The 13,748-nt window shown below is 39.3% G+C and overlaps 1 protein-coding gene across 4 annotated transcripts in view; it reads right to left on the bottom strand.

Annotated features, from left to right (window-relative positions):
• Window positions 1-13,748, bottom strand: part of TBC1D22A (TBC1 domain family member 22A) — a 441,804-nt gene that overhangs the window by 406,287 nt on the left and 21,769 nt on the right. For all 4 annotated transcript variants that reach the window (XM_024216533.2, XM_024216565.2, XM_024216541.2 and 1 more), the window contains 2 exons: window positions 11,620-11,960; window positions 10,239-10,418 (listed from right to left, as the gene is read on the bottom strand). In XM_024216533.2, the coding sequence (XP_024072301.1) occupies window positions 10,239-10,418; window positions 11,620-11,960 (521 nt within the window). The remainder of the gene's footprint in view (window positions 1-10,238; window positions 10,419-11,619; window positions 11,961-13,748) is intronic.

Here is a 13,748-nt window from a genome sequence, read left to right as displayed (position 1 = left end):
CTGTCAAACTCACTTCTTGAGGTTGGGAGACAGCGGAGGGTGCTCCACACAGATCCTCCCCCAATCCTATCTTTTAGGAATTTTGCTAAGTCACGTATCCTGTACTGGACTTCCAGTTAAATACAAAAGTAATAATGAAACTTTGCAAATATGCTTATGTTGGAAGATTTGTTCATTCAAATATTCTTTCCTGTGCTTTTCACACTTAAAAGCATCTCTTGGGCTTTTCTTTTAAATTTAGCCCTCAAACCCTACTAACGTTTAGTTTTCAAGTAAAAGGTAAAAGCTAAATATTGCAATAGACAGTCCAAGTATATAATGAAAAAGAAAAAACTCAGCCATTCTTACTGCTAGGACTCTGGTAGGAGCTGGAATTCTTACGTTGTGCCTGAGTAGGAAATAAGTGCTTCTACCATGGATTCTGCAGAGTGATTAACCTGAACTACATTCAGTAGTTGGTGCACATCACTCTTGTTGTGAAAGAGTCAGGTCACTTTGTATATAAAATTGAGCAGATTTGAATCTGTCTGCATGTGTGAAGGTCGAGCATTACCTGGAGGGGTCCACACTACTGTTGTTTCAGCCAGTATCATTCACAGGTTCTGGAAGCGTAGTGAGAACTTCAGACCAAATTCTTTGGATTCTTGTCCTTCTGGCTAGAGAAAGCAGGCAGAAGGGGGGAAAACTCCTTTGCTGGTGGTGATAGCTAACACTTCACATAAAAGGCAGGGTGTAAACATGCCAAATCCTTTATAGGATGCATGCGTTCAGCCTATGCTCAAGAAATTATCCTTTGATGTGAAGACTATCCAATTATTGACTGGGATCTAGTTTTCTGTTTCTGGTTAGCACTGTGGTAAAGGTTGTGGCAAGACATACATCCAACTTCCTTTAACCTCCACTACTTGTTGCACTGACCAACATTCTCCTAGCAATATAGAGACTGAGTGTCCATGCTGAGATAAGGTCTATCAGCTGCCTTCAATATTGTATATCGTATGGAGTGCATAATACAAGTGTGGTCCTTGGTGGGAGTGGACAGGGCTGCCCTCAGGTGGCTTTGCTCCCTTCTCTCAGAAATCCTATAGGTAACATTGGCAATTGGTTTTCTGCCACAAAGGTTCTTGTGTGTGATGCCATCATGGGATTCTATGTTGTGCCTGCTCACATTCAGTGTGCAAGACCATCAGAAGTTAGTGAGGAGATACAGACTAAAGTATTTTTGGCATGCTGAAACTCTTCCCCCCCTCCATTTCATCCAGAGTGAGGAGTATAATCAAGTGTCTCTATCAATGATTGGGTCAGACTGGGGCACAGATACAAAGAATTGCTCAAAGTTCAATTCAAATAAAAACTAGGGTATTCATGATAGAAGATCTGGCTGAGATTATTTTCAGTCCTGATGGACTATATCCATCATTTATTAATGAAGTTTCAAGTTTGTGGTGGGTCTGGTTAGATTCCAGCTGCTTTGCGATGATCAAATAACAGCAGGAACCAAGACAGCTTTTTCCATCTAGCATCTCTTCTACTTACAATGTCACCTGAAAGTGAGAACAGGCATTCACATGGCACTTTTGTAGCTGGCACTGCAAGGTATTTACGTGCCAGATATTCTAAACATTCACATGCCACTTCATGCTTCGGCCACCATTCCAGAGGACATGCTTCCATGCTGATGACACTCGTTAAAAAAAATAATGCATTAATTAAATTTGTGATTGAACTTCTTGAGAGGAGAATTGTACATCTCCTGCTCTGTTTTACCCACATTCTGCCATATATTTCATGTTATAGCAGTCTTAGATGATGACCCAACACATGTTGTTCGTTTTAAGAACACTTTCACTGCAGATTTCACAAAATGCAAAAGAGGTACCAATGTGAGATTTCTGAAGATAGCTACAGCACTTGACCGAAGGTTTAAGAAGCTGAGGTGCCTTCCAAAATCTGAGCGGGACGAGGTATGAAACATGCTTTCAGAAGTCTTAAGAGAGCAACACCTCTGATGCGGAAACTACAGAACCCAAACCACCAAAGAAGAGAATCAGTCGTCTGCTGGCAGCATCTGACTCAGATGATGAAAATCAACATGCATCGGTCCGCACTGCTTTGGATCGTTATTGAGCAGAACCAGTCATCAGCATGGAGACGTGTCCTCTGGAAGGGTGGTTGAAGCATGAAGGGACATATGAATCTTTAGCGCATCTGGCATGTAAATATCTTGCAACGCCAACTACAATAGTGCCATGAGAATGCCTGTTCTGACTTTCAGGTAACATTGTAAACAAGAAGCGGGCAGCATTATTTCCCGCAAATGTGAACACACTCATTTGTCTGAGCAATTGGCCGAACAAGAAGTAGGAATGAGTGGACTTACAGGCTCTAAAGTTTTACATTGTTTTGTTTTTGAATGCAGTTATTTTTGTACATAATTCTGCATTTGTAAGTTCAACTTTTATGATAAAGAGGTTGTACCACAGCACTTGTAATGGGGGAATTGAAAAATACTATTTCTTTTATCATTTTTATAGTGCAAATATTTGTAATCAAAATATGTGAGCACTATACACTTTGTATTCTGTGTTGTAATTGAAATCAATTTATTTGAAAATGTAGAAAACATCCAAAAATATTTAAATAAATGGTATTCTATTATTAACAGCGCAATTAATCAAGATTAATGCTTTTAATCGCACAATTGCAATTTTTAATTGCTTGACAGCCCTAATTAATATTCTGTCTTGATACCTAGCTTTCATATTTGTCCTGAAAATAAGGGTTGATTGTGTATTATATTTGAAAACAGATGGTAAAGTGAAAAACCAAGATGAAGGCTAGAGGAACAATAGGAAGAAGAAACAGAGAGGAAGAGTAGTGAAAAAGTAAGATCAATGTAATCAGAGAAGCAATGCAAAATTTCAGATAATTATTGGTAGGCAAACAGGGAATAGATTGGAAAAAGGTCACTCATGGCAGGCAAGAGGAGGAATTGTGACATTGTTGGGTTAAATCCTGCGCTCCCTGAAGTCAATGGCTAAATTCCCATTGACTTCAACGGCACCAGGGTTTCACCAAGACAGACAGGAAAAAGTAACTGGAATAAGAGATCCAATCAGAAATACAAGATAAAAAAAAAGTAAGAGCAAGACAACCATTTCATCAGAAGAAACATGATGGAGGTTTATGTATTTTTAATACAGTCAAGAATATGGGTGAAGGGAGATTTCACCCACCTACTCAGACAGATAGTGACCAATGCAGTAAGGGAAGAAATAAACCCAACAATAATTTTGTTGACAGTAGAAAAAAAAAAAAAAAAAAAAAAAAAAACTTTCCATATATAAAAGCACTGCTCGTTTTTTTTTTTAGAAAGGTATTATTTTGCTTGAAGAGAGGAAATGAATTGAAGATTAAGTGATAATGGAGCATTTCTGCAGTAATTACTATAAATTTGTAAATTAAAACTAAAATGAGACCAATAGGAGAAAGATAAGACTCAGTTTCAATGACCCAAGTTTTGAGAGGATTAGGGAAGTATCAATGAAGTTAAATGGGAAAAATTAAGCAAGAGAAAACAGAGAAGGCAATGATTTCAAAGCTAAATTACTAAATCCTCAAGCGTAATATCTGTTTATTTGCATCAGCCTTTTAGACATGCAAATACAAAAAACAATCGAGTAAGAAGAGTAAACTGAACTGATCAAGAGACAAGGCCGTTTTTAAGGAAGTCTGAACTAATTACTTTAGTGCAAATATTCTTCATTTCATAATTTATCATTTCATATCTAATTAGCATCTGGTTAAATACTAAAATCATTTGGCATCATCTGAAAATATTTTATTAAGTTGAAGGTTTGATCACTACTGTTCTGATTAAGCAGCCAACATTATCATTCACCATTGAACTAAATAGATTTCTTAGGAAACATCTCAATAAAGTAGTCATCCCAATTAAATGTATCCCAGTTAAGTAGATGATATAATAATTCACATCGGAAAATTAGGGAAATATCCAGAAAACTACAAACCATGATACTCACTTTTAAAACCATGACACTAATCCTCCTAAACATACTCAACACGTGAGAAGTTATTGAAGGATAGTTAAAATAAAATTCCTTTCATAGATTCAGGTTATTTTAAAAACAAAAGCTTCTCTGCAGTTTGATATAGTACTGACCTTCTAGATTAGGTCTGTGTATTAAGTGAAGGGACAAGCATGTTGAGCAGATAGTAAACTGACTTGAACATCAATGAGATGGGGTATTTCTGGATGATAACAGTTTGAAAGAGAAATGATTAGTGGCATGCCACATGGATCAGTGCTGGGACAGATTTTGTTCACTTCATACTAAATATCGATGACCTGGAAGAAGGCACGTGTACCACAGGGATAAATTACAGGTCAAAAACTGTAGAGGGCAATAAAATTCTAAATTACTTGGACAGACCAGGAGCAGAGAGAGATAAATTGCATATGAAATTCTGTGCTGAGAAATTAAAGATAATGAGGCTAAGAACAAAAAAAAACAAAAAACAAAAAATCAAGTTAAAAGTTACTGCATTTTTGCAATAACAGTTTAATTTGAAAAAGTTTTAAAGGACATAACAGGCCTTAATTCCAGCCTACCATGTCAATGAACCATATAAAAGGGACAAGGAATATTTATGACAATCATTGTATTCTACCAGGATTAAATCTCCATCCTAGAATGTGTAAATATCTGTAAACAGGAGACGGAATCCACTATCAAGGAGGAAGTACCTTACTCACCAACTTACAGCTGCTGTGAAAGTCACGGAATCTGACACTTCGGTGACATCTGTGACAGACTCGCAGCATTAACTCTGCAACCTTGTGATCGAGTCATCTCCCAGGATCCACATATTGGCAAACATGGCAGTGCATATATTTCTTTTCCCTCAGCAATCAAGCTATTTGCATGGTCAGTTCCAAACCTCCACATTGTGTGTCTCTGGAAACACCCATATTAATCTGCCCCAATATCAGGAAGTAGCCACTTGATCCCCCTCCCACTGATGCTAGTAAGATACAGATTCTCAAAACAACCAATCCAAGGATTGCCTACCACTCCGTCCCCTCTCCCATACAACCCCTTTGCATCTACAAGCCCTCTTCTTGTCATCCCCTTTCCCTCCTCCCTTCCCCACGCAACACACAGTCCTCTGTCTCCAGCTCCTCCCCCAATATATCAAAATTTTTGGTTAAACCAGCTGCTGACTATTCTGCTGCATTCATTGTAATCCTCCCCATAAAATAAATACATGTTATAACAGACAACTGGAAGAAAGTAACGAGGTATTAAAATTTTTATTGCACAGGTGTACAAAGGTTCAGACTAGAAACAACAGTGGTGGGATGTTCAGCGTGTGCGAAGGCATTGGCACATTCCCTCAAACTAACCAGACAAGCAAAAAAAACTCAGCTTTTTTCCTTTATTGGTTCATATGCAATATGAAATCCTTCCAAACTGCACATCTATGCAAGCAAAGCAGTGAACACATTCCTAAGTACTGTTCACAGTTTGGGTCACTCAAAGATTTAGCGGGTGCCATGCTGTGATAAATAAGGGGGAGGAGGGTGGCTCCCTTTTATGGGCACCAAGCCAGCAAGCTCTAAAGTCCCTCTTGGTGGCTGTTCCCTGCTTGCTTTACCTGTAAAGGGTTAAAAAAAATCCCCAGGTAAAGGAAAGGGAGTGGGCACCTGACCAAAAGAACCAATGGGAAGGCTAGAACTTTTTAAAGTGGGGAAAATACTTCCCCTTTGTGTCTGTTGTGGTTCTCCAAGAAAGAGGAGAACAGGGCAGCAGTTATGCTGTGAGAAGCTGAAGGTCAGATAAGAAAATCACCAAATCATATCTAGAACTACCTATTTAACAACCCAGATATGTAAGTAGATCAGGAATGTTTAGAAAGACGTGATTAAGTTTATTTCTGTTTTTTTCTTATGACTAGTGGACTCCCCTGTGCTAACCCCAGATGCTTTTGTTTGTTTGTAACCTTTAAGCTGAACCCCCAAGAAAGATAATTTGGGTGCTTAATTTTTGGAATTGCTCTTTTAAAATCTAGCAATAGCCTGAGTTTCAAATGTATTTTCTTTTTGTTCTTAAAAAAGGTAAATTTTATTAAAAACAGGATTGGATTTTTGGTGTCCTAAGAGGTTTGTGCATATGTTGTTTAATTAGCTGGGGGCAACAGCTAATTTCCTTTGTTTTCTTTCTCAGCTCTTCTCCGGGGAGGGGTGAAAGGGCTTGAGGGTACCCCACAGGAGGGAATTCCGAAGTGCGCATTTCTCGGTTCCAAAAAGGGAGTTTTTGCATTTGGGTGGTGGCAGCATCTACCCATCCAAGGTCAGAGAGAAGCTGTAACCATGGGAGTTTAATACAAGCCTGGAGTGGCTGGTATTAATTTTTAGAATCCTTGCGGGCCCCCACCTTCTGCATTCTAAGTGCCAGAGAGGAGAATCAGCCTTGACACATGCAATCTCCATAATCCCCAACCTGGGAGAGCTGGGGAATGCAGTAGGTTGGATGAAGTGTGGTTGGAATGCACTGACAAAGCTAGGGGCTACCATGCCTGCCTGTCACCTGAGCCCCCAACCTGTCTGGCCATCAATCCCCCTTTATCCCTCTCCCCATAACCTTCCACCCATCACTGCAACCCAAACCTCTTCTCCCCCATCCTTCCCAGGAAGCACTCACATGACTAATTTCCCCCCCAAATACTCTGATTACGTTCCTCCCAATATAAGGTGCCATCAATGACTCAAATTACAGCAACATCCAGCCACTCAGTTCAAAACTCCTTTTGCCTTCAGTGAGGGCTTGTGATTAATTTATCCTTAGTTATGTTAACTAAAGTTCACAGCCTTCAAGAGGTCTTATTAGAGCCATCATTAGTACCTCTCAGTTCGACAGTACAAGGCAGCAGAAAGCAACCATTTTTGAGGAGGATCCTGTAACTCAGGAACCCCTTGGTCAAATGACCCCAAATTTGCATCACGAACACTACCCCATGTGGGACACGACATTTCAAAGCAATCTGGATAACCATTTGGATTTTAGAGCACTTAAAAAAGTCAAGCTACAAAAAATGGCAGGAATGGCTGTTTTTCCATGTATTGGTGCATGGATTTTACAACGTCTCCACTAGGACAGTGGTCTTCCAAGTGTGACTGAAGGGATTTCAAGAATAGCTATACTACTTTGTGTTTTAGTTTGTTGTTACTTATTTCTCCAGTTATGATGGAAGCAAAAGCATTGAGATAAGAATGTGTCTGTGTTGGATATTTGATTGTCTAATAAGCTAGCACTCCATTTTTTTCATCCTGGAGCTATTATCTGGCTCCACCACAATCGCTTTTTCAGCAATTTCCCTCAGCACAAGGTTCTCTTGACTTTCCCAGAGTACTTTGGGTTTACATTTGACGTTCAATAACCTCTTTTTCAAAGGTTGTCTTTGCTGCAACAGCGAGATAAAAATAAGCATCTCCTCCAACTCCCATCCCCAGAAAGTTCTGGTAGTCCTCTCCCAGAATCAAATTGCATGTGGGCATATATCTCAGTAGTATTAACAGGGAGGTCTACTATATAGAAATTATAGTGTCACCAACATATGAAAATCAGTATTGCCCACGTAAGTTCTCTTTATCAATAAAAAGACACCCACCCCCCCCAAAAAAAATACCACGGCTCTAGATTTATGAAGCAATGCTACTACCAATATCTGAGCTACAAACAAAAAAATTTATTTATAATTCACTATTGTTCTTAGTTTTAACTCACCCTTTTAATATGATGAAGTTACATTTATCAAGTTAGCTTTGTAGAAAGAGGAAGAATGGTAGTGAACACAGGTCCACACTAATTAGACTGGATGAGGTGTCAAACAAAACTGCATATGAGCAGATATGGAAAAAAGGACTTAATCTTGATCCTGTTTAGTTCCAAGAAAAATATTGAGAAACTATTCAATTCCTTTACATGTAGAAAGCAAACAGCATAACTGTATTTCCTACTTCTACATTTGTAATAGGAAAAGGTAAAAGTATTATTTTTTCAAGTTTAAAAAAAGAGTTCAACAGGAAAGAACAAGAACCAAGTTTTACTTATGATTATATGGATGCAACTCCCATTGAAGTCAGTGTGACTGCACTAGTATAACAGCAACAAAGCAGAATTTGGCCTCAAACATTTAAGTTATTTGTGCTATTCATAACAGATTAAACTACAGGTATACGGCCAGTATGTTGACTGTATGGGGAAATATTCAATGCACACATGCATTCGCATGTATTTGTCTAATTATGTTGTCAGAGTTAAATAGGTAAGGCTAAATGTTAAAAAGATCCAATACTCATTTTATAATCTTACTTCTCTTATTAAAATACTGTTTTAATAGGAAATGTATGATTCTATGCCTGTTAAGGCCTATTGCAACTGCATCACTCAAAGTTATTACTGTTGCCTATATTATGTACTCTAAAAAGAAATATTAGTTCCTGCACCTTTTAATTTAGTTACAATAGAATTTAAAATGTCATAAGATGTTACATGTTCATTTCATATTGATCTGCTTGTAATGCTGCTGCCTTTTATTGTTCCTTTATGGGCATCAACAAGTCTTGTGTATTAATCTACGGCATAAGAGGGAAAAAAACACATCGTGACTTTGACTGAACAGAATACTTCTATATGGCAGAAGTTTTAAGAATATGAATCCTAACAGCACATTAAGATTTTCTGTCAGGGTCTTGGTCCATGATTAGGGCTCCTAGGGCACTACAGTAATACAAATAAATAAAAAAATAATGTCAAAAGTTTGCTAAGCACTTGATAGGTAAAAGAAAAACCCTCATAGCAAAGACCTTAAGCTCTAGATGTGGATACGGTAGGCTACTGCTATGCCCATCCAGTAGGCGGAAAAAAACTGATGAAAAAAAGATTAAAGAAACTATTTTCAAAGGAGGCTAGTACCTGCAGTTCCCATCAAAAGCATTTATCCCGGGACCTCTAAAACAGTCACCACATGGCTGCAAAGGAAGGCAGTGGAAGAATTGGGATTAGCCAATTCACCTCAGGAACTGCAAACGTGCATTTCTCATTGCTCTCCACAAGAGTTTCATGCACATATCTTCCAGGATGATCCAGCTCAAGGAAATCACTATTCCTAGTTCCATTCTTATTTTTGATTTTTGCCAAAGATCTATGTGGTTCGGAAGAATTTAATCAACTTCTCCAGGTGCAGTATAATCTTTCTAGCCTCTTTAGAGGCTCACTTTTCTGTCTTGGAAGTTAAAATGAATCTCAGTGATTCTGTTGCCACTCTCCATATACTGAAAATGGCTATGACTTTGGAGAAGCCCTTGGGAAGTAGCTGACTACTACATTTCCTATAGCCTGCAACTCCAGGAGGTTGGTGCGGAGATGTGAACAACTTGAAGAGCTCTTGCTCACCTCATATGGCAATTATTTCAGTAATGTCATCTTCATGTTTTTTGTGCATTAAGTTACAGAAACTGTCAGATATTAGTATAACATATACAAAAATGGTACTGGTATGGCAGATACTATCTATTATTAGTCCTTGAACTTAGAGAATGCTCATATGGAAGACAAATAGTGATACTTTGATACTATATAGCACTTCACTTCTCGACTCCTTTTCTCATTTGCACGAGTTTGGATGTACCCATAATTCTTCCAGTCAATGGCACAAGTTGGTTGGTCTTGGAGTTCCAGTCCATTGCTCTTCAATCTTTTCTTGACATAGAGCAATCTTATTTTTAAGTGTCAAATACCACCTGAATTATGCTTTCCAATATCCAGTCTACCCTCGGTCTTCGGTCTCTCGTCATTTGTTTCCACAAGTTATTCCAATAAAAAATACTCTGAGTTATTTGTACATATAGTGAAATAAATACTGCGAGGAGGACAGGGCAGATCAAAAAAGCCACATTATATCAGGTAACAAAAGAATTTAAACATTTTGATGTACACAAATGGTATACTACAAGCATTAGAACAAGATCACAATTGCATCTTAAAATTCTCAACTCAGCCAGCTCAAAACTGGAAACACTTTAAGTGATTAGGAGAGCAACTGTAAAGTCTCACTCACATCATTATATAATATGGTATGTCAAATTACAAAAATAATCAAAGTAGGAGTTCTTCTGTTAAAATCCACATCGTTTTTATTTTTAAAGTACTTACCAAGATTTGTGTTAGGACCAGCAAGTAGTTGCTTAAATTTGTCTAATCTGAATGCCTCTCTTTCAGTTAGTGCCGGAGTAGCTAACGTATTGTCATCTGCCTCTTCACCCTCTAATGGATCTGTTGGAGCATGTGGAAGGGACTGTGACCTCTGCATGGAAGAATTTTCACTAACACTCTCTACAACAGAAAAAGGAGAGTATTAGTAAAGCCCCACTAATTTAGAGATTCTCTGGAAGTCAATTTAGGCCACCTGTAATCTGGTCTACACTATGACTCCAATCAATTTTAAAAATAGAATCTTGGGGGAAATATCCCCAGGGTAGACCAAGCCAGCAGTCTCAACTGCAGATGGATTCTTAGATTTAGGAGAATCAGAGTTTTTCCTCCAGGAGCATTCCAGGCCTCACAAGACTTTCAATAGAGCACATCAATCTGGGATGTCATATCTCAAAGGTTAAGGCCCATTTAATTGTTAATTGGGCCCAACTATAAAGACCCATATACTGCTGAAAGCGGTCTTTCCCAACTGTTGCTGAGATTGTGAAAAAAACAAGCGTTATTTCAAAGACCACCATGCATGATATACAGTCCAAGTCAGCTGAGGTTGCACTGCTTCAGAGGAGTTCTGCCCTGCCCTGTGTCCCCTCCCCACCCCATCTTCTCCAATTTATCAAGTAGTTTTAAAACATCAGTCTTAACAGATAACAAAAAATGAGCTAGATACTGGAAACCAAGAGTGATAAAATTTTTACTCTTTATAGGAGTCTCCAAATTATATCTAAGCACTTATATATATACACACACACACACACACACACACACACACACACACACTTACTTTATCCTCACAATCCACGTGTGAGGCCCAAGAGAGTTCTCCACATTTTACAGATGAGGTAACTGACAGACTCAGTAAGGAAATATGGTGCAATTAGAAAAAGGGAGGAATGGAAATATGTGGTAGGTGGAACTAGTCTTTGACCTTTTCTTTTAATTGAACTTTAGGCTGTCTATAAAACAAAAAGTTTTAAAACCTTTTGTCTGAGCTGCATCTTAATTACAAATTTTACCCAAAAAAGTGAACATTTTATAACCAGTCCTGAAACCATCTTGATTCAGTTGACCACTTGACTAAACTCAAAGATCGAATTTAAACTAGCAATGAGGTGGTTTAACAGTTTGAAAACAAGAAACATCTGGTTACCTCACCCCAACCTTTTAAAGCTTGTTTTGACATGCAATGTCCCTTTCATCAATTAGTGTTCACCATCAATATTTTTTCTTGGGGTATTAAGCTTTAAAATCGACACTACAAGAGTTCAGCATTTTGAAGCCTCTAAAATTCAGACTTCAGCATCATTTTCACATCTTAACATACCTGCAGAACTTGATGCATGACTTTCACTGACTGACTTAACCAGCCTGTTGTCACCATACGCCACTGAAGGCAATTCTGAAAATGGTACTGGTTTGTCTTCCTGTAGCTGTTCCTCCTGCAGTTTATGCTGTTCTTGTAACTTGCTGTGATTCTGAATTACTTTGTTAGCCGTTTCCATGACTACATCTGTATTTAAATTTTCAGCTGCCATTGCTAAGAGTTCATCATCATCATCCCCAAGATCCCAAGCATCACTTGTGTTAGTTTCAAATTCTTGGAAGGTACTGACTTTCTTCAATTTCACAGGAGTTACAGGCGGCTTGGATCCTGGTTTTATCAAGCTGTTTAAAAAAAAAAAGTTAAGTGTGACTGGTTCATTAGCATTAACAGCATTAGTGAACAAAGTCAAGGGGGGAGGGGGGAAAAACAGTCACATTTTAAATCAGCCCAAAGATTGTCAAAGACAAGTGGCAGTTGGCACGTAAATTGTCACTGACTTTCAGTGGGAGTTGGGCATCTGAGTGTATGGCTACACAGAGAAAAAAAAAAAAAAAAAAACCCACAGCAGCGAGTCTAAGAACCTGGGTCAACTGACTCAGGCTCAAGCTGAGCTAAAGATAGTGTAGCTGTTTGCACTTGGGCTGACAAAGAGATGGAGTTAAACGATGATGTAGAGCCCACAGCGGGGTTGCCCAGTGAGGCAGGCAGCCAGGAACAGTTTTACCACTCCAGAGGTGACTAGCTAGTTTCAGCAGTTGCTCTCTGGTGAACAAGAAGCAGGAGAGGAGACGCCTGGTAAGTGGCTGGGGTTTGTGAGGTGCGGAGGTGGGTTCAAGGTATAGAAATGTACAAGGCTGCCTGTGTTTCTGTGTGCTGGACATTTCCTTGTGCGGCTAATCAATACAGCAGACCATGGTATTGATGCATGCCAAGTTCTCATGGAAACCCTCCTTAGAGATCTCTAGGAAACTTTCCTGGAAGTACTTGGCAATCCTCTGAGGAAGGTTCCTTGGAGGAGGTGCTCTGTTCCTTTCCCCATTGTAGGAAACTTTCCCGCCCATTCAATCACTTGTGCAGGGACCAAAGCATCACACAGGCGAGCAGCATAGGGACCAGGGAAGAATCCACAAGTGTGTAGTAGATGTTCCCTTGCTTCCCTGCTTACCCTCAGGAGTGAGATATGTGCTACAATAATCCCTGCCTGTAGAAAAGTGTGGGAGAATTTAGAATATTTTCTCTAGTCACTGCACCACAACACTTCCAGAGTGCTCTTTTCTCCATGTAGAGAGCCCTCCCCCCAGCCAACACTCATTATGCTTTACATGTTTGCCAAGATGTGTGCTTGCCAAGGGTCAGGGAGAAAGTGATTGTAATGTTACCAGAGGTGTATTTTACTGAAATGTTTCAATGCTGTGTGTGAATTTAACAATCATGCTTCTGTGCATTGTTTCTTGTGCTTCTGCAGATGTGACCTTGAGGGACACCCCACACACACTGGCAGAGCATCTCCGTCAGCTAAGAAAGCGCCCAAGATGGAGCAAAGATGACATGTTCTGGGAGGTACTGCAATTCTCCAATGCAGAGAAAAGGGAATGCAGGCAGTGGAGGGAAGCCGAAAGGCAAGACAGAAAAGAAAGTCAGGAGTTTGTTAAGGACACTGCCGAGCGGGTGATTCAAGTCATGGAGGAGCAAATGCAGATGCTGAAGTCCTTAATAATGCTGCAAGCTGAGCAGATGCGGGCCTGCCCTCTCCTGCAGCACATTCAGAACTCTTTTCTGTGCTCCCACCCAAACTCCACCCGCACAGTCCTTTCCGCATTCCACAAGTTCTCGGTTTTCCGTTCACTCCACCCCCTCGGACAACTTTCAAAATGATAGCTGGACCTACACACAGTTTTGAAAGTCTGCTCTTCCCTTGTACCTCCTTTCCCGCCAAGAGTGTGTGCGTTTGTGTGTTGTTTTTTCTGAAATAAAAGCCAAGTTTTGAATGATAACTAACTTTTGTGTCCTACAAATTGAGATAGCAAGCACTACCAAGACATACACAAGCATTTTAATCATTTGCTTACTGGAATTTAAGGCCCCAAATTTCACAATTGCTTCCTATGAAAATTAGATGTAACACTGCA

This window comes from Terrapene carolina, unplaced genomic scaffold (assembly GCF_002925995.2).
Source record: "Terrapene carolina triunguis isolate 2854851 unplaced genomic scaffold, T_m_triunguis-2.0 Scaffold68, whole genome shotgun sequence".
Lineage (NCBI taxonomy): Eukaryota > Metazoa > Chordata > Testudines > Emydidae > Terrapene > Terrapene triunguis.
This window is presented reverse-complemented; position numbering and strand designations above follow the sequence as displayed.